General features: G+C 42.9%; 2 protein-coding genes and 1 long non-coding RNA gene across 6 annotated transcripts in view; 2 read left to right on the plus strand and 1 right to left on the minus strand.

Annotated features, from left to right (window-relative positions):
- TMEM108 (transmembrane protein 108) overlaps positions 1–6,685 on the plus strand; it is a 240,308-nt gene extending 233,623 nt beyond the window's left edge. For all 4 annotated transcript variants that reach the window (XM_032787004.2, XM_032787005.2, XM_075062516.1 and 1 more), the window contains 2 exons: positions 3,719–3,873; positions 6,335–6,685. In XM_032787004.2, the coding sequence (XP_032642895.1) occupies positions 3,719–3,873; positions 6,335–6,457 (278 nt within the window). In that variant the 3' untranslated portion in view covers positions 6,458–6,685. The remainder of the gene's footprint in view (positions 1–3,718; positions 3,874–6,334) is intronic.
- LOC116828632 (uncharacterized) overlaps positions 1–21,115 on the minus strand; it is a 65,353-nt gene that overhangs the window by 11,332 nt on the left and 32,906 nt on the right. The window lies entirely within an intron of this gene.
- BFSP2 (beaded filament structural protein 2) overlaps positions 9,866–21,115 on the plus strand; it is a 36,076-nt gene continuing 24,826 nt past the window's right edge. The window contains exon 1 of the mRNA XM_032786998.2: positions 9,866–10,333. Coding sequence (XP_032642889.1) covers positions 9,878–10,333 — 456 coding nt within the window. The 5' untranslated portion in view covers positions 9,866–9,877. The remainder of the gene's footprint in view (positions 10,334–21,115) is intronic.

Raw genomic sequence — 21,115 nt, forward strand, 5'->3', positions numbered from 1 at the left:
AATTGTATTTCTTTTTGAATAAGGCTGTTTATTCATATTTTTCTTTTAAGCAATTGACCCTGTATATTGTTATCTTGATACAGAGAGCATTTTTATGTCTTTTCTTTCTTTTTATATAAAGCTTTTTTTTTTAAAACCTGTTGGATTTTCTTTTCTAAGTGAGGCTCTAGGGGATAGAAATCCCTGTGCCAGGATTACGGTCTCTCTCAGGGAAAGACTGGGAGGGGGAAAAAGAAGGAGGGGGGAAGGTAAATTGCCCTCTCTGTTTTGTAATTCAAGGAGTTTAAGTACAGTAATCTTCCAGGATAACCCACGGAGGGGAAGCCTGGGGAGGAAGTAAAGAGAAGACAAGGGGAGGGGGGTTATTTCCCTTTGTGGTAAGACTCAGGGCATCTGAGTCTTGGGGTCCCCCAGGGAAGGTTTTGGGGAGACCAGAGTGAGCCAAACACTGGAATTTTTGGCTGGTGGCAGCGCTATCAGATCCAAGCTGGTAATTAAGCTTGGAGGTTTCATGCAGGCACCCACATTTTGGACTCTGAGGTTCAGAATTGGGAATTATGTTTATGACAGCCTCCCTCCACTCACGATTCACATCTGTGAACTTTCTCCAGGAGCTAGGCACTTAAGCCATGTCAGTCCTTGCTTGCAAAAAACCTGAGAAGAAGGTGGGGATCCTCATTATATCTAACAGCCCACTAGTCAAGTCATTTTCCTGGGATGTGGGCATTGTAGGTCTGAATCCCGGCTCTGCCTGAAGCAGAGCCTGAGTGGGGGGGAACACCTAGTTTGAGAATTCTGTTGCAATTTAGGCATGAACACAGAGATGTCAGGATACAGGCTCCTGTGGGCATGTTAACCGGTAGACATTTAGGTGCCCTGAGGACTTTAGCAGTGGACATGTAAGGGCCTAGGGACTTTAGCCACCTCCAGGATTAGGTGGCAGCCGAGTAGGAGTTTTGAGAATCTCAGTGTCACTAAAATGTTGGATTTAGGCACCTAAGTGACAGGCAGTTAAGTTCCTTTGTGGATCTAGCCCCAAGTTCACATTCCAAAAACATAATGGAGGGGAGGGGAAGGGCGAGAAAGTTATGTTCACAGAGGAAGTACAAGATACCCCAGGATACATTTATGATGCCATTTCCTTTTGAATAAATACACATTTCTCACTGCTCATAGTACCACTGTCTTTCCAGCTTCCCAGAGATAAACCTCATATTTCACTGACAAAAGCAACATAATTGTACAGACTGTAAACTCTAGATTTTTCAAAAGATCTGCACAGAATTTAACCATACATCCCCCACTGACTTTAATGAGAGTCCTGTCATTAAATCCCCAGGCAACTTTAAAATTTCTATCTATTTTAGGCATTTACAGAGCACCCGTTACATAGCAGTCAGGAAAATTGAAGGAGTATTGTTGTTACTGTGCTCACTTTATATAGCCTACCAATGGGGATAACTACATGTTCTGCTTCACTTTCCCCTCTTAACATGCCTCCAGGGCAGAGTGGAGATGTCTAGTGGTTAGTGACACTGGTTGAATAGTCTGAAAAAATAAGGGTCTGACTGTGCAATCTTTATGACTGAGTACTTTCTAAGGCAGAGCAATTCAATTGATTTCAGTGGGGCTGCTCACACAGTGCTCACCAGCGTGACTAAGGGTTGCACAATCAAACCTTAGGGAAATACATGCACTGGGAGTGAAGTTACTAGTAATGGATAATTTGAGGCAAGTCTGGATAATAGTAAGCTTCATAATGGCCTGCTGTTTTGAAATGTGCAAGCATGCTATGAAATATTTTTCCACTATTTTAATAAAGAGATTTACAGTATAGGCATGTCTTTTGCTTTGACGAAGACAGAGACTGTCTGAACTCAACTCATGAACCGTTCCTCTGTTCTGGCTTAGTCTGTTATTTTAAACAAAGCTCCAGCCTTATGCTTGTCTATTGACATTTTATGTGAATAAATGGGATGTGAAACTAGATCCATGGCAAACGGGTAGTTGCTATGTTTGTCAAAATGTACAAAGCATCTCTGACCCCTCCAAATTGTTTCCTTTCCCTTAGGCTACAATTCTAATAAGTAACTTTAGCTGAGAAAATATTGTTTTCCTAATTCATGAATATTTTCTTTTGTTTCCTCTGGTTAGGGATTTAGACATTATGGAGTACATTTTCAGAAGGGCAGTCTTCTTTTTATAAGTGCAAAGGAAAATACATTCATTGCTAAGTACTCGTAGGTGTAAATCAGGTAGTTTAAAAGTACAAATGCTTTAGATTTGCGTCCACAATTTATTTTTGCAGGTACATATTTTGTAGGTACAAACTGAACCTACAAAACAAAGGATGGACCTAAGCCCACTGAAAATTAAATCCTGGCATGTGCTTAAATCTCCACAGTTATATGGACCATTGAGATTAGTACATATAGCAAAGTGAGTTTGGCAGGCTTAAATAAAATTGTCCAGATCTGGAAGCTTTTTTTTTTTTTTTTTTTTAGTAATAAGATTAAACCTCTCGATCCAAATCAAAACAGATTTGAGTATACTGAAAGCAATCCTGGAGAACCTTTCTCAATCACTTTAGTTACAACAGTATGCCATGGAAGCTGATTATATTCACCCTGCTAGTAATATCAATTCCAGCATCCCTGCATATGTCCAGTGCTCTATGACCTGAAGCAGATGCTTTTACAAATGAACATACAAGCTCACAAACTTATTCCTGGGATTCGTATTTGAAGATTGGAGGTCTGTCTGTCTGTCTATCTAACTTATGATCTGCTAACATACTCCTCACTGCAGGATCTAAGCACTGCACGGGTAGAACAGATACATGTAGTGAGGTCTATAGTGGACTTCATTGAGTATTCTGCTATTCTTGAGGCTCTAAGAAGCTATGTTGTACTTAAAGTACTGTACAGGATCTTTTCAGGGGGAATAAGGCAAAATGCCACAGTTATTAGTAATAATGTACTAATTAACACTGTATCATATGCATATGATATATATATTACACTCATGCACTCACACACACACACAAGCACACTCCATCTTGTTGTTGTTACCAATTAGTTGCTCCACCTAACTGCACTGGCCAGGTGAGTTAGATGGGGGAGGAGGTGGAGCCAGGGAAAGATCTTATTCTACTCCTAGCAAAAAGACATTTTTCTTCTACTTTAACTATCCTTAGGCCTACAACATTATACCAAGGCTTAACACAAAGTTTTCTGTAAGTTTTTCTACATAGGGATCTGATACAAAGTTCCTATATCAAAGGACTTGATACAAAGCTGTATGAAGAATAGCTTAATGCAGGGCTATACAAAGAAGCATAATACAAAATCATATGAAAGTTATGTGAAGATGCTTAATACAGAGATTTATCTACAGCTATTTGTGGTTTATATCATTCTAGTCATGGTGCAAAAGCTTCATCAAAAACAAGAGGGTTGGGTCTTGCAGCAAATTCTAAAAGTGGCCTCAGAAGGCAAGTAAAAACTGCAATTTCTGCAAAGCCCAAAACATACTCTGTATAGGCTAGATTCTGAAACATTTGGTCATTTCAGTAGCATTTTGCTCCACATCATCAGTGGAGTAAGACACTATTCCATGTGAATAAGGGTATATGGCCACGTGTCTTGAAAAACAAATCCAAGTCACTAAGTGATTTCCCACAGAAACAATCAAATTCTTGTCATTTTTCTGTTAACAGCAGTTCTGCTGACAGTCTGCTGCATGAGGAGGAAGAAAAAGACATCTAACCCAGAAAACAACCTGAGCTATTGGAACAATGCTATCACCATGGACTACTTCAACAGGCATGCTGTAGAGTTACCAAGAGAGATCCAGTCTCTTGAAACTTCAGAGGTACCGTAGTTGCATGGTAACAAATCCAGTGACTGACAAGCTTCACTGAAACCATACTGGATGAATAATAATAAACTCTTTTGAAAACTTCATGTACATCCAGAGAAACAACCTTTCAAGGAAGCCCACCCCAGTGCGATGTGATGACACACTTACTGTATCTCAAAGATTCTATGTCCTGTTGTTAAAGTTATGTTTTGATAGAAAGCTCTTGCTGTCTATTCCTAAGACTGAATTCCCTGGGTTAAGCAGTATAAGACAAGGTTGTTCACTTTGGCCTTGCCTTAATTTGGGCCTACAGTTGAGTATAGCATTCCAATCAATGAGTGGGAATGGTTCAGGGTATTTGTGCCAATAGTTTGATTTGTGCCAATTATTGTCTAGAGTGATTCATCTTTATCTCTGTAATGTGCCCATATAGCATGATGATGGCACAGTGGAAGTTAACAGCATAAAAGATATCTGAACATCCAGTTCTCAAGAGACTTCTGTAGCTTGTCCTGCGACAGTTTCGGGGGTGCATTCTACAAGTAAGAGAAAACTGTAAACACCTGCCAATGAGACTGTGAAACCCTTACTTACACTGGTGAGCACTTACCCAAGCATTCTAATCGATTTCAGTGGAACTATTCACATGGGTAGGTGCTCACCAATGCGAGAAGTGTTCGATAGCCTGGTCTCAGGAAGAAGAGGAATTAGTTGGCTTAGTTCAAGGATGTAAATTTGGGAATAATGGATGAAATTAAGCAAAGGAAAATGGATTAAACTCAAGGGGTTTGTCTAGATGAGTGTCTATTTTAACTCAAGTTAGCTGATTGTGTCAGCTTTGGGTAAGTGACAAACATTTGTGTCCAGAAACAAGCCTTTGTGGAGTGTCTAGACTATCATTTACAATTCCGTTGGTTAACTTAGTTAACTGGCAATCAGTTAAAACCAAACCACAAACTAGGGTGACCAGATGTTAAGGGGAAAATATTGGGACTGCTGCAGGGGGGGAGGGAGGAGGCGTTTTTGTTTGTTTGTTTGTTTTTTACACTCACCCGTCTGGGAGTTCGGTGGCAAGTCAGCAGAGAGCCCTTCAGTCACGGACGGTCTTCAGCAGTATTTCAGCGGGGGGGTAATAAACCTTGCCACCAAAGACAGAAGCACCCGCCGCCGCAATACTGCCGAAGACCGTCTGCGACTGAAGGACTCTCCGCCGAATTGCCACCAAAGACCAGGAAACAAAATATCAGGACAAATGGCATCCTGACTGTACTCTGGTTGGGGACGCGGGACAAACTCCTCAAAATCGGGACAGTCCTGATTTTATCGGGACGTCTGGTCACCCTACCACAAACTCCTCTCTAAACATACTAAGAGACAACTTCCTAATGGTGAGATCTCTTAGGGTGTGGAATAGTCGCCAAAAGTGAAGGAGTGGAAGCCCTATCACTGAAGTTATTTAAAATTGAATTTGACATAGTATTAGAGAATATATTATATGAACTGCTAGTGGCCCCAAGAGGCCAAAACACACCTAAGGATCAGTGCAGCATAGGGAGTCTCCCAAAATGCCCTCATATGTCCAGGGCCCATGGCTGGCCATTTGAGATTATGTAGGAGCAGCGAGATAGATAGATATAGACATAGATATGAAATACAGCAACCCTTTGAAAATTGTGTGGATATTTTTGCCTTGGTTTTTTTTAAAGTGAAGATTAGTTTTTAAAAACTAAATTTCTATTGATCCCTATCCGTGACCCCAGTAAGTATGTTGTGGTTTGGAGCTGTGCAATTTCTAATTTTATAAGAAAATTTAGCCAAAGCCATAATCATAACCATAACATTTCTCTGCTGTCTTGTCACTAATATAATGTGGAAAAGGAATATACTCCACTGTTAATGTCATAGATATTTTCTGGATAGCATAGCACCACATATTAGCTCGTTACATTAAAAAAAAAAGATGTTGAAAACGTATCTTTGAATTCATATCCCCATAATTCCCTTCTATGCAGGCTTGGGAGAGTCTTTCCTGTAGCTGACTGGCTGGGAATCATGGATATGAAATTTCACAAAATATTTTTTTTCCAAAATTTAAAGAAAGCAAAATGACATATAAAGCCAAATTTTATACAGTGGCCTATAATTTTGGGCTACTTAATTTTTGGGTGACCAAGTTGAGTAAGTAGTGGTCTGATTTTACAACCACAGCTCTCACTGACTGCAGTTAGAGAAAATCCTCTGGAAATCAAGGTCTGGTTTTCTAAAGCTGGAAATCCAGAAATTGGGGCACCCAAAATTAGAGGACACTTGGAAGAATTTGCACATATTCTTTTGGCTTTAAACTCTATACGTCTTATAATGTAACCGCATTCCTTTATATTCCATAAACACACACAGCAATGTGCTGTGATAGGCACTAAGGGTAGATAACAGAATTTAATTAGCTCATGCTCTTTTTCTCTCTTTCTCCTAGGACCATCTGTCTGAGCCACGCTCCCCAGCCAATGGTGATTACAGAGACAGTGGGATGGTCCTTGTTAACCCATTCTGTCAAGAAACACTATTTGTAGGACATGAGCAAGTGTCTGAAATATGACCCCGCACCTGCCCTTGTATTGCAGTTCCATCTTTAGTGTCTCCAAATTATAAATAAATATATATATTATAAATATAATCTTTGTGTAACCCTGAATTATGAGAAATGTTTTCAGCTTTTTTTCCCCCTAAGAATTGTCAACCTCTTTTTTATAAGTGTGGTAAAACTTTACAGAGCAAACTGTGGCTTTATAAAATAAAGGTATTTCTAAGCAAAACACCTATTGAACCAATTGCTTTTCCTGCGGTCATTTACTAAATGCTTATACAGAATGTTTAGTCTGTATCACCGCCAGGTAAGGTTAGCTTCACTGAAAACAGTGCCTGTTTGGTACTACACCTTTTCATGATGCAGGGCCAACCTGCACCTGTGAATCTTCTCTATCTCTCCATGGGCACTCATTCCTAGTCACAGGCCTCTACTGCACCTTGTGCAGAATGGAACCCCACAGTTACCCCACTTTAGACAAGATCACTAGGTTTCACCAATTGTATTTATCTCAGCCAGTCTAAACTGGTTTGGGTCTGGCTACAGAATCTTCTCCAGGTACTCGTGACCAGTGTAAAAAGCAATGGCTCAGGACAGCTTCTTCAAAAACAAGCATGGTTTGGTGGTTCATAGAAATTTAACAGGCAGACACAAACAGGGCTAAAACAATGAAAGCCTGAACACATTCTTTCATATGAAAACTTAGTCTTTCCTTGCTAGTTGAAACAGGCCCTTAGCTTATCCAAATCTGAGGGTCAGCTTGCATCTCTCTAGACAGCCTCTCTCTGTCTCCTAGGATCTCTCCCTGTCTGTCAGGCTGCTTTTTGTTTTAGTGTCCCGCCAGGATCTTCCCTCACTCCTAGTGGTGCCTTGAATGTAGGTGAAACATAAAAGGTAATGACAGCTGTGTAGTCTTGCTGAGTTCTGGTAACAGGACTTAGCTGAAACCACTGACAGTTCTCTGGTTCTTGCTGGAATTAACTATGTTATTACATTGCTATGTGACTACCAAATCACAGAAATGCAGGGCTGGAAGGGACCTTAGTTGTTAATCTAGTCCAGCGCCCTGAACTGAGACAGGGCCAAATAACCTAGACCATCTTTCACAAGTGTTTGTCCAACCTGTTCTTAAAAGCCTCCAGTGATGGGAATTCCACAACCTCCCTTGGAAACCTATGCCAAAGCTTAGCTAGCTTTATAGTTAGAAAGCCTTTCCTAATATCAAACCTAAATCTCCCTTGTTGCAGATTAAGTCAATTATTTCAGGTCCTATCTTCAGTGGACATGGAGAACAATTGGTCACCATCCTCTTTATAACAGCCCTTAACATATTTGAACACGGACATATAATATTCATAAAGGTGAAACATACCAGCACTGTTTGGCACACATTCTACATTAGATCTGCATGATATATCTAGTGCAGTGATCTAATATGCTGGGATATTTTCTAGCTGTTCCTGTGAGATGAGCTATGGAAGACAGACAACAACACACTGAGCCCCTCTTGGCCCTACCACTGTTGTGCTGGACCCAGACAGTATGCTCATGCTAGCAGTCTCCGAACTTTAGGGAATTGGCTAGCAAGCCTGGCAGCAGTCCAGTCATTCATGCCCCAGCAGGGAATGCATAGTCATGCATAAGGGGAATGCTCATGTGGTACACAGCTCGTGTAGTCCCATGGTCTGGCAGGAATGACTAGATAAATAGGAACGTGACCAGGGCCCTATTAATCTAGTTGTTCCTTGCTGCCAGATTGGCCCTGAGTACTGTGGGTAGCTGGACACACGTTAGTGTGGCCTCCAGGTTGCCACTAGTCTAGCATGTCATTAATCCACTAGTGCTGGGCCTAGGATCTTGGAGCGACAAAAGCATCTTAGACCCACTTCTTCTACAGTGGTGAGAGACTACTCCGAATCTGGGCCACAATCTTCATAGAACCATAAAATCATTGCTTTTAAGGGTAGAATGGGTGTTACGGGTCTTTTCATTCGTCTCTTTGAATCAGAGCAGTATAGTTTCTCTACTTCTCTAATACATAATTAGCTTTACTGTCAAGAAGTTATTGGATATGGCTATGGACAATGAGAGCATTCAGGCGCACACATGCTCAATGGAGAGGCAAAAGGAGTGCATCCTTAACTCTGGTGACAATGATAAACATCCCATTTGATGAACATCAGATCTGATTAGGGCTTAACAAACTTCACTAGGAGTCTGGCCTGTGAAAAAGGCTGGAAGACACTGTACATGGTGTATTTATAATCTAAAGCATAAAGGGAGAGTGAATAGAGTTTAAATCCATATCTTCCTTACAGAAGCAGGTACAATTCCCATTGGCTTAAATAAGAGTTGTACTTAACTTCTGCAAGGGCTGAATTTGCTATATGGGTAAACTATACTGAAAGTATGATTTAAAAAAAGACTGGAGAACTTTTAGCTGTTCACTTTGTAATGTAGATTCAAATTGGGTAAATGAGGCTAAATTGAAGAAAAAATAGAGGAGAGCAACAAAAATGATTAAAGCTCTAGAAAACATGACCTCTGAGGAAAGATTGAAAAAAATTGGGTTTGTTTAGTCTGGAGTAGAGAAGACTGAGGGCAGAACATTACAGTATTTCAAGTACATAAAAGGTTGTTACAAGGAGGAGGGTGTTAAATTGTTCTAGTTAATCTCTCAGAATTGGACAAGAAGCAATGGGCTTAAATTGCAGCAAGGGAGGTTTAGGTTGGACATTAGAAAAAGCTATTAGGGTAGTTAAGAACTGGAACAAATTGTCTAGGGAGACTGTGGAATCTCCATCATTGATGGCTTTTAAAAATAAGTTAGACAAACACCTGTGTCAGGAATGATCTGATTATTATGCTTTGAGTACAGGGACTGGACTAGATGACTTCTCAAGGTCCCTTCCAGTCCTACACTTCCATGATTCCATAAATAGGATTACTCATGAAGTATAGTACTGCACAACATGAGTAAGGGTGTCAGAATCTAGCCGTGTGTATGTAATCAGCCCCCCGCCCCCCGCCCTCGTCAGCCCTGTATATATATGTAAATATAAAATGCTAAGAATCTTTCTGCCTTGCAGCCTAGAAAACACCAGTATTATTTTAACATCTATACTATAAGGAATTATTGTTCTGCGGTCACTGTAAACAGCTTTGTCCTTTTCATATGCTATACTTGCAGCAGTAGCACCAGAGAGATTTCTTTTTAAATGGATTTGCTGACTCAGTGAAAAGCCCCAATGTAACAAACATGCCTGTGATGATCAGTGAAACAATGCTGATGTTCCAGAAGGACTTGGGACAAAGCAAAAACAACACAAAACCAAAAATCTGCTTGATTCTGCAAATCCTACCAGTGTGGGTACCGCACAGAGGCTTTGAGGCAGAGTCAACTTGTTTAGTGCAATAGACTCTAGCTGCAGCATGCCCATGCCAAGACGTAGATCTTCATTCTTGGGGCAACAGCCCTCTTCCTCCACGACTGAAAGCACTGGGGCTACCAGCCAAAGGTTAAGCATTGGGGGTAGTGGCAGCCTACCTAGACCCCGAGGTGTCTATGTGGGTATTGTCCCCACTGGAGGTGTGAGCAGCCTAGGAACCCGTGTGTCCCGTAGAGCCCTAGGCATCAGCAGTGTCTTTTTACAAGGCCTGCGCAGCTCCTGTTCAACTGTGCCATTAGCCCAGGGGCTGGAAAAGGGAAGGGGCCTATCCTATGAGAGCCTGAATGGGTGCCTGGTGGAGTACATAGAGAAAGTGAGAGCTCTCGAACAGGTCAACCAAGAGCTGGAAGAGCACATCAGAGTCTACCTGGAAAAGAAGTCATCCAATGTCAACAGCTGGGAGGCACTGAGAGAGAACTGGGAGACTATCTATCACCAAGTGAGTACAAGAACTTTAACAATGAAAAAGATTAATGAATCATTAGCAAACCCCTAGCAGAGGGTTTTGACGCTGATAAATGCCGCCTGATTCCAACGCACAGTGCTCTAGATGAAGGATTTCAATTCTATCTTCATCATAATTAGCATTATCATTTCACAATGTATTGTGGAAAATGCTTATTAAACAGGAGAGCAGCCCCAAGCATTATGTACACAGGAGTGGGGGGAGATTGAAATGCACCCCCTGGTGTTATAGTCTGGCCTGATTAAAATCAGTTATTTTCTCTAAGTTGTGGTTATTACAATGAGGAGCAGAATTATTAAAAGAAAACTACTAAGATTGAATGACTTTATCCACCAGCTTGATATCATCACAACCTTGTTTTTAATTAGCAATTCAGATTTCAGTTTTATTCTCTCATTTATTAGACCACATTTTCAAAAACTCTTATTTAGTTAAAAGCAATTATTACATGGTCACGACTGGGTGGCTCCCGCCTGGACACTCCCCTCGCCGTTCCCTGTTCTCCACATACTCAGTGTTTTATATACAAATTAGGCAGCACAGTCTACACAATGTTTGTAAAGAAAAATATTTAGCACCTGACTGTAAAATGGTAACCATGTTTGTCAGGTGGACAAAAAATAAAAAAAACTGGAAAACCAACACAAACTTGTTAGTGATACTTTTTGCAGGGCTAATGAAAGGTCCAAGTAAAAAACAGCAAGTATTTGAATCTTAATTTTTCACTTGCGCAGTGTGCACAAGGCATACTCTTTCATTTGAGGATCTCAAAATACTTTAAAAATATTTATTGGCTAAATCACACAACATGTTTGAGGTAAGGTAGTTTCTAACTGGGCAAAGTGAGGCACACGTAGGTGAAGTAACTTGCCTTCAGGGTAGACAATGGATCAGTGGCAGAGCCAAAAACAAAACCCAAATGTTCTGAGTCATAGACCCATTCTTTAGCCATCAGACAGTACTTTCTCCCATTGGAGAATCGGTCCCTTCATCAGAATATAGCAAAACAAGGCGGGAGAGGGAAACACACTGTTTCATTGTGGTCCAGTGGATATGGTGCCCAACTGGGAGCCAGGAGACCTGGGATCAATCTTGAGCTCTATCATTCATCACTTGTATACCCTTTGTCTGTATACCTAAGTCTCTGTGCCTCAGTTTCCCCATTAATTGGTAATTATGCTTTCTGCTTTTGTAAAAACTTTGAGATCTATAGATGATAAACTATGAGTGTTAATATTATATTCAGATTCAGAGAATGAATGGGAAGAGCATAGGAAAGTATCAATTTTCTCTGACAGTTGAGTACCAGATCCCAATAAATAGAGTAAACTAACTCTTCCCTAATGTAACAGCCTGGAAGTATAAATGTCTGAGGAGTCATTTTTCCCCTTTAGCATTGTACAGAGGTGGACATGAAAAATTACTGTCTGTATGTTCCTAATAGATCTTTGTGGGCCAACTTTTGAAAGCATCTGGCTTTTGGCTGCCAACAGTATATGGGTGCATGCACATGCCCCCATGTTGTACATACAAACCCCACATTTGAACACAGAAATTAGATAACTGCATATACAAATCCTGTACCTGATTTGAAGGTCCATGTGTAATATATTGGCTTAATGAATGTGACCATGTCTCCCTCTAGTGGTTGCTACTGACTGATGACTAATAAAGTTACTTCTTTAGCTCAAATGGCAGGGATAAGCGATGATTACACTTTCCCTGCTAGATTGAAGAGTCTGTTATTAAATATTTGTTCCTCATGCAGATACTTATAGACTGTAATCAAGTCACCCCTTAACCTTCTCTTTGTGAAGCTAAATAGATTGAGCTCTTTAAGTCTATCACTAAAAGGCATGTTTTTCATCCCAGCCATTCTTTGTGGCTCTTCTCTGAACCCTCTCCAATTTATCGACATCTTTCTTGATTTGTGGGCACCAGAACTGGACACAGTATTTCAGCAACAGTCATACCAGTTCCAGTTTTTACACTTCTCCTTGAGATTCCCCTATGTATCCTAGGATTATATTAGCTCTTTTGACCACAGCATCACACTGGAAATTCATGTTTCAGCTGATTATCTACCACAACCCTACATCTTTTTCAGAGTCACTGCTTCCTGATATGTAAAGGAGGAGGAAAAAACGTACCTTCCTTGCCTGAGTGATTATTAAATGTTCAGCACTAGTGAAGAGTTTAGAAGAGAGAGATTCCTTGGCCTTACCCCCTCTAGAAAATAACTACTGAATGTAATTCTAAATGTTGCAATTAATTAAAGGATCAGTCCTTTATTTCTTTCAAACTTAATACTCCCAGTTGAATGGATGTGGACAATAGCTGACTCCCACTGTATTGAGATTGATTACAAATGAAAGGTTGCATAAGGAAAACTCCAGTGATCTTCCAAAATCTCAGAACCACATAATCTCCATTGAAATCACAACAGTGATGAAACTGGCCTGCCACATTTTTTTCCATTTCTGTTATTCTGTACTTTTAAGATTTGAACTGTACTATTTGCCAAAATAAGTTCCCCCTGCCCCTTTTTCATACATACACACTCAACCGAATACTCATGAGATTTAACTAACCTCTCATCCCCTATAAACTTACTAAGATTATTTAAAGCAATCTCTTTTCTGAGGTGCTTGTATTTCTCTGTGGGGAAGAATTATCATTACAAACAACTTTCTATTTTGGGGAAGAGAGATTTAATTAGAATTTTAAATCTTTTGCACTTTACATAAGCAGATTGGGAAGGGAACTGAAAGGAAGAGGGTGAGAAGGATAAAATTAAGTAAATTTAAATTTCTGTCACATATGTTCCTTTCAGCAAGATTTTCTCAATAGACTTAGTTCCTGTAGAAATCCTCCTACTTTGCATCTGTCCCAACTAGCATGCGTACACTTGCTTCAATAAAAAGCAGTTGTCCAGGCTGATAATTAATACAGTTAGTTGGATGGTAGCTTCAAATCATTCTGATCTATCTGCCTTTTGGTTAAACAACAGGCATAGGTTGCTGATGGAGGGACAATACCAGACCTAATGGTTTATTGGGCTGATCTGACAAAATATAGGTCTGTTTGTTTTTTAAACTTTCCCTTTCTTAAACTTCCTCTTTGCTTTCCTTTTCAAAATCAGTTCATCATCTAGATTCTTTGAAAAAAGGTAGCTGATTGTACTGGTGACTCCCCCTCTTAAAAGCACTTGAAACTGTTATTCAAATAAACAGAATGAAAGCCTCCATCAACTGCTAGAGAGACCTTCTCCCAGTTTGAGAACTTGTAGCTTCTTTAGTCCAGTCATGTTCCACTGACTAGGAATATAAATGTAGCCTCAAAATTTAGGCAACCCACATACCAGAATATTTCAAAAAGGGTATTCACGCTAGTGAAAACTTGGACATATTTTGAAAACAAACCCTTTTTTAATTTTATGATTTTAATTTTACTGGATAGTTATCTGTCACTTACGTTTAAATTACTTCTCTTTGACAGTTTCCATTTACTCTTCCTACCTGCCCTTTTAATGGAATCATAAAGGTGAACTTTTGCTATCACACTCATTTCCATGGTAACTGATTTTTATATAATTTAAAAAAGGTTTGTGATTTCTGTACCAACAGTAGAGGCCTCTAGCAGCTTAGTGTCACGGTTAATAGGTTTTGGGCTGAATAAGTTTTAGTTTTTCAAGTTTGTCCTAATATTTAATTTTTCTTTAAATTACAGGAACATGACATATTAGACAGATTTTTGCATAATACCTCAGAATGTGCCGGAACAATTAAGCTAAATAATGCAGCATGCCACAGCTTTGTTACTCAGCATATGTGCATTTTTTCCCAGTGGCCACTTAATGAAATCTACTGCATAATTAATTGGAACCATTTGTTTGACATTCTTTAATGTGTTAAATGAGTATGTATGATTAGGACCCTTACTTATATGTTGCTCCCTAACACTTGGAAAACTTAGTGCTTGATTTTTCTGATTTCCTATGCGTAAGTGCCCAATGTTAAAGTCAAATCTCATTATGAGCTCCATTTACTCTTCTTGATTTAAAAAAGAAGATAAGAAAAGAAAAAAATCACAAAGTGCTCGAGAGGAATAATTGTAAAACTAATTCATCCATTTACAAATAAAATAGAGAATGTGCTTCTGTGAAGATCCCTCACGCCAAGACTCCCTTCTGTTTTAACACTGGATGCCTCTGAGTTCTGCATATGTGGCACACAACTTCAGAAAAGGATATTAATTTGAACAATAGAAGATCCCCAGCTAAGAAGCATTAGAACCCCAATATAACACCCATATCCCCACTGACTTTCATGGCAGATAGATTGGTTCCAGAGTGTCTGATCTTTGTAAGCACTCCACATGCAGAACTCCCATTAACTTCAGTTGGAATTCTATATACTAAGTGCTAATAGGATTGGGCCTCAAATTATATTAATTAGTATAAAAAGAAATATTTTTAAAGGTCAGTACATAAATTACCACTACATTAGTGCAACAGCTACTACAGATTTTGCAAGTCTGTTTATACTGTTGTTTAGTAAAATGGGGTTAAGATGGCATCCACTGCATCATCTGGTTTACGTACTAATAAAAAAAATACAGAGCACTTTTAATAAATGCAACCCCTCCAATGTGTCATGTGAACACATCGTACAGTGCTACCCAGATAGAATGTAAACCTATCACAGTATATGGACAATTTCCTTCCAGGCTTTTAAAGAGCCACCAACTGCACTTTCCTTAAAAGGGAAAGTTGTGGTGAGTGCTATAATAACCTCAGGTCTGTTAGTAAAAAGAATTAAATTTTGCCACTTTTGAGATGCCCTTGAGCCTGTGGACCCTCCTCTTTTCCAAGGGAAAAGTCCCTCTTCCAGCAGAATTACCTAGTCTGCTAGCACCAGCAGGAATGTGTAGGATAGGCAGTAGCTGCTGCTGTTGCTTGTCCTAATAGCATCAGACACTGGCTTAAGAGCTGCAAGGAAGTGAAAAACTATTTCTCTCCTTCCCCGCAAGATTCTGGTTGAATGTAGGCAAGCAGGGAAACATCCCAACTGCCCGAAATTGGCTGATAGTGTCTAACATGCATGTTCTAGAGGTTCCCTGCTGGATTTCCAGATTCCCTTTCTGCCCCCCTCTTTCAGTTTATAGCGCCCTCTTTCTGTTCCTTCCTTACTGACATATTTAATCTCCTTCTGCCCCCAGAGACTATCTACTTTATTAGGCTGCAGTAGCAAAGGCTTCTCTTCCAGCTTCACTGTGGTCCTTTTACTTAGCTCCTAATAGCTTTCTCTTTCAGCTATAGCCACTCTGCTCATGGTTCTGCCTACCTTGCTGCTGTCTCTAGAGCTGTGCAGTAGGAAGCAGAAATGGGAGCTGGCTTTCTGGTTTAAGAGGGGAGCCATGTAGAGTTGCCAACTTTCTAATCACACAGAACCAAACACCCTGGTCCCACACCTGCCCCACTCCTTCTCCAAGGTCCCACGCCCCCTCCCTCTGTCGCTCGCTCTCCCCCACCTTCACTCACTCATATTTACCGGGCTGGGGTAGGGGTTCAGAGTGCGGGAAGGGGTGAGGGCTCGGGGGGGGGGGAATGAGGGGTTAAGGCAGGGCTGGTGCAACCATTTAGGAAAACTAGGCAGCCGCTTAGGGCGCCTAGTGGTTGGGGATGCCTAAAAGTCCCCTCAGGTGAGGAGGTGGAGTGGAGGTGAACTGGGTGGGGGGGCACATGGGGGAGGCTGCCCGCAGTAATGGGGGGGGGCCCACAGGGGAACAGCTCCCCGCCCCAGCTCACCTCCACTCTGCCTCCTCCACTGAGCACACAGCCCAGCTCTAAGTCTCCTCCACTCAGCCCAACCCTGGGTGGGGAGGAGAATTAGAGCAGCGCCGGCGTGCTTAGTGGAGGAGGCGGAGCCGAGGTGAGCTGGGGCGGGCTACCCAGGTAGGGTTAGCTTCCGCGGGGGGAGGTCTCCCCAGGCAGGGTTAGCTGCCATGGGGGGACAGGGGGAGTCTTCTTGGGCGGGGTTAGTTGCCATGGGGAGATGGGGGGAGTTAGCTGCTGCGGGGGAGCTTCCTGGGTGGGAGGCTGGGTTAGCTGCCGTGGGGGGGGGCGGGGTTAGCTGGGTGGGGGTGCAAGGTGGAAGTTTTGCCTAGGGCGCGAAACTTCCTTGCACCGGCCCTGGGTTTAGGGTTCAAGAGGGAGTTCTGGGCTTGTGCAGGGGGTTGGCAGTGTGGGAGAGAATGAGTGTCTGGCTGAAGGTGCAGGCTCTGGGGTGGGGATAGGGATGAGGGGTCTGATCTGGGAGGTGGGACCAAGTGGTTCAGAGTGCAGGAGGGGGCTCAGGGCTGGGGCAGGGGGTTCGGACGTGGTGGGGATGGTGAGTGGTGCAGGCTCTGGGCAGCGCTCACCTCGGGCGGCTCCCTGAAAGTGGCAACACAGCCCTCAGCTCCCAGGCACATGGGCGGCAAGGTGGTTCTGCCTCCATCCACAGGCACCACCCCCGCTGCTCTCAAATGGCAATGGTTCCCAGCCAACAGGAGATGTGGAGCCGGAACATGGGACAGGGGCAGCATGCGGAGCCTCCCTGGCTGACCCTCTGTCTAGGAAACGAGGGACATGTTGCCACTTCTGGGGAGCCACACAGAGCCATATAGAGAGCCTGCAAGCCATAGGCACCAACTTTTCCTGGTGCCGGTGGGTGCTCACCCCCGGCCCTGCCCCCACCCCTGCTCCACCCCCATTCCAACCCCTTCTCCAAAGTCTCTTCCCCCTCCCTGCCCCTATTGGACTCCTTCCCCAAATCTCTACCCTGGCGCTGCCGCTTCCCAGAGCACAGCCTGTTCCCCCTCCTTCCCCTCCCTCCCAGCGCTTGCTGCTGCGAAATAGCTGTTTTGCGGCATCAAGCACTGGGAGCTAGGGGGAGAAGCGGGGATGCGGTGTGCTCAGGGGAGGAGGTGGAGCAGAGGTGAGTTGGAGCAGGGAGCTGCCAGTGGGTGCAGAGCACCCACCAATTTTTCCCCATGGGTGCTCCAGCCTCAGAGCACACATGGAGTTGGCACCTATGCTGCCAGCCCCGTGCCAACTAGACATTTAACGGCCTGGTCAGCGGTGCTGAGTGGAGCTGCCAGGGTCCCTTTTTGACTAGGTGTTCCAGTAAAAAAAACGGACACCAGGCAATGCTAGGGCCATGGAAGGTGCTACTGAGCAGCTGCAAGAGGCTGTCTAAAAGTCTTCAGGCTGACACAGGACATTGTTTAGGCTAAGAACTTAGCAAAAAGGAATTGTATATTTTTATGAATAATATAAAAACAATGAGAGCAAACACTTTGGAAAATATATTAAACCTCATGCTTTAGGGTTTAAGCCAATCTCTCTAACTATTAACAATGAGGAAATCATCAATAATCTTGAGAGAATTTTCCCCCCAGGGACCAGTGCATTACAATTTACAAGATGCATTACCAGGAGTGGAAGGTGTACCTCTCTTTGAAGCATCAGGTAATGGCCACTGCCAGAAACAGGATACTAGATGGACCAATGGTTTGATCCACTGTTGCAAATCGTATTTCCTATGCATATTGGGAAAAGAATTAAAAAACTTAATGTAATACGTCTATGAATTTACAATAAATCTAATGGAAAAATTTCACTTTGGCATTAGTCTAAGAATTAAAAGCATATGTTCAAAGGGTAAATTACAAAGTCATTACAAATATGCATATAGAAATATATTATTTGACAGAAGAATTATTAATAATACTATTTTGTATTTTATAGCACTTTCTATCTTAGGATCTTAAAATGCACTACAAACATTAAAGAATTAAAGGTTCACAGCACTCCTATGTGGCAGAGGAATATTCTCATTTTACAAACGGAGGAAGCAATATCTAACTGATGTTACTTACTGCTCCATGAGCCTTGTCATTTTAAAATGAACATAGATACGGGCATTTCCTAAATTGCTGCATCACTCATTGTAATCAATGTAGCAGTGACAAGGATTACAAATTGCAAAGATTGTCATTTCTCATTGATATTAATTTTTGTATTCAACTCCTGCTGCTAGTAGAAGAATGAAATCGAACAAGAAAACCACTAGATGGAAGTCTTTCATCATTTCTTATTAGTCTATAAAAGAGTAACCTTTTTATACTCTTTTCACAGCTAATGTAAATACGATAGAGAGAGATGATTTTCCAGGGTTCCAAGTTTCTCCATAAGTTATCCATGTACATTTCTTCTCCTCAGTTCTACTATCTAGTTTTTAACAGCATGGGTCTGATTTTGAGAGGTGCTGAAAGACACAGCACTCGTTGACTTCAGTTGGAGTTGTGGGTGTTCTATACCTCTGAACATTAGACCCTATAGATGTTCCCATTAGTGATGGACTCAAACCACAAAATTCAGATCTGAATCCAGAATTTGAAGCATTTTGGATTCAAAGTTTGTACACTATCAAAATTTAAGACAGCCTGAATCCAGAGGTTAAAGGCAGGGGTGGCATGTTTGTAGAAATTTTGGTGGTGCTCAGAACCCACCCCTGCCCAAACTCCAGCCCCACAAACTCTGCCCCCACACCTGCCCAAGGCTCTGGGAGGGAGTTTGGGTGAGGGAGGAGGTCTGGGGTGCAGGCCCTAGGCTGGGGCAGGGGATTGGAGTGCAGGATCTGGGAGGGAGTTTGGGGATGGGAGGGTGCAGAGGGATGAGATGCAGGGGTGAGGGCTGTGGGGTGTGGCTGCAGGTGAGTGGTTTGGAGTGTGAGAGGGGCTCAGGGTGACAGTAGGAGTGTGGGGGGATGAGGGCTCTGGCTGGGACTGGGAATAAGGTGTTTGGGGTGTTGGAGGGGCTCAGGGCTAGGGTAGAGGGTATGGTGGGGAGGTGAAAGCTCTGACTGGGAGTGAGGGCTCTGGGTTGGGGCAGGACTGGGGATGAGTTTGGGGTGCAGGCAGGCTGCTCCGGGACAGGGGACAGAGAAGAGGACTCCCCCAGTCCTTTCCCTGCCGGCAGCAGCAAGCTCTGGGGGAGGAGCTCCCCTTTCCTGCCCCACCTAGCAGCACACTCACCCCCACCACTGTCACTGCATGTGCTCCTAGGGCCCCTCTCAGGTCCAGGAATCTCCCTCACCTACCCTGTGGTGGGTTCCATGGGGTGCTGTGTGCACCTCCTCCCCTGCTGTTGCCCCTGACTGTAGCCTCACTGGGGGTGAGGGAGGGGCTGGATCGGTGACTGTGGGTGCGGGCTGGGGGGGCCTGTGCTGCTGGAGGGTCCTGTCGGAAAAGGAAAGGGTTTGAGGGGGAAGGGCAGGCTCAGAGTCAATCTGCCCTGGCAGTAGAGAAGGGGAGAACTAGGACCCTGCAGCAGCAGTTGCTGCAGGGAAGCAGCACGGAAGACATAAAGACAGAGACACTTTGCTCCGGGGTCCGGGAAAGGCGAGCGGGGGGCGGGGGCAGAAAGTCGGGGCCACAGGATACTCGGGGGGGGGCAGCAGGTGGGGCTGGGGCCCTAAATATTGGTGGAGCTGGCCCCTGGCTCTGAATATTGCTGGTGCCCGAGCACCACGTGGGTATGGAACTCGCCGCCTATGGAAGGGCATCTCCAGTTCCCATCTGTAGGCCATGTAACAAAGTTAGCCTAAGCCCTGGTCTACACTGAGTGGGGGGAGGATCGATCTAAGTTACGTAGCTTCAGCTATGTGAATAATGTAGCTGAAATCGACATACTTAGATCTACTCACCGCGGTGTTTTCACTGTGGTGAGTCGACTGCTGACGATCCCGTCGACTCTGCCTGCGCCTCTTGTCCTGGTGGAGTACAGGAGTCGACAGGAGAGTGCTCGGGGGTCGTTTTATTGCGTCTGGACTAGACGCAATAAATCGACCCCCACTAGATCGATCGCTGCCCGCCAATCCGGTGGGTAGTACAGACATACCCTAAGTGTCTCAGTAAAACTGAGATAGTACTACTGCTAATGTGTGTTGTCGTTCTTAAAATAATTAGAACAGATAATGTGCCATACGTAACTTAATTGAAACCAGTGGGCTATACCGGGGATCAGTTTGTCCCAGTGAAGACATATAAAGCCAGCCAGCTGAAAAATCACCAATTACTCCCCTCTGTGGCATCCATTGTAAGTTATACCATTTTACCCACACATCAGGAGGCCCAGTTTCATTGTGAACTGAACTGATTAAAGTACAAAATTGTAATAGTATTTGATGTGAATAAAAAAAACATCATTATTCAGGTTTGTTTCCATTACTCAGGGTACATGGTTAGTGTAAATACATATATTTTTATTTATTCATTTTTAGATAGACTGACTTTCTGAGAGGGTGGACAGGCAGCAATCCATTGACATTTTACAACATATACAAAGCTGAATCTCTCTGTTGAACTACATCCATGAGAGCCAATAAAGATTCCACTCTAACCAAATCCAAAAGCACTGGACAATCCCTTTTCTGGCACAGGAGGCTAATTAGCCCAGCTATTACTATGGCCCCAATCCCATTTCTTCTGAAGTAAATGGCAATGGTCAGAGCAACATGGAGCAGGAACATACACTAAGTCAGTAGCCGTTATGGGCCTTATCCAAAGCCCACTGAAGACAATGGGAGTCTTTCCATTGACTACAATCTGTTTTGGATCAGGCCATTTAAGAGGAACTCTTTCAAAAAGAAAAAAGCAGTGATATTTCACTTTCACTGCTGTTGCTAGTGGGAAGAGGTCTGACACGAT

Source organism: Chelonoidis abingdonii, chromosome 2 (genome assembly GCF_003597395.2).
Source record: "Chelonoidis abingdonii isolate Lonesome George chromosome 2, CheloAbing_2.0, whole genome shotgun sequence".
NCBI classification, from domain to species: Eukaryota; Metazoa; Chordata; order Testudines; family Testudinidae; genus Chelonoidis; species Chelonoidis abingdonii.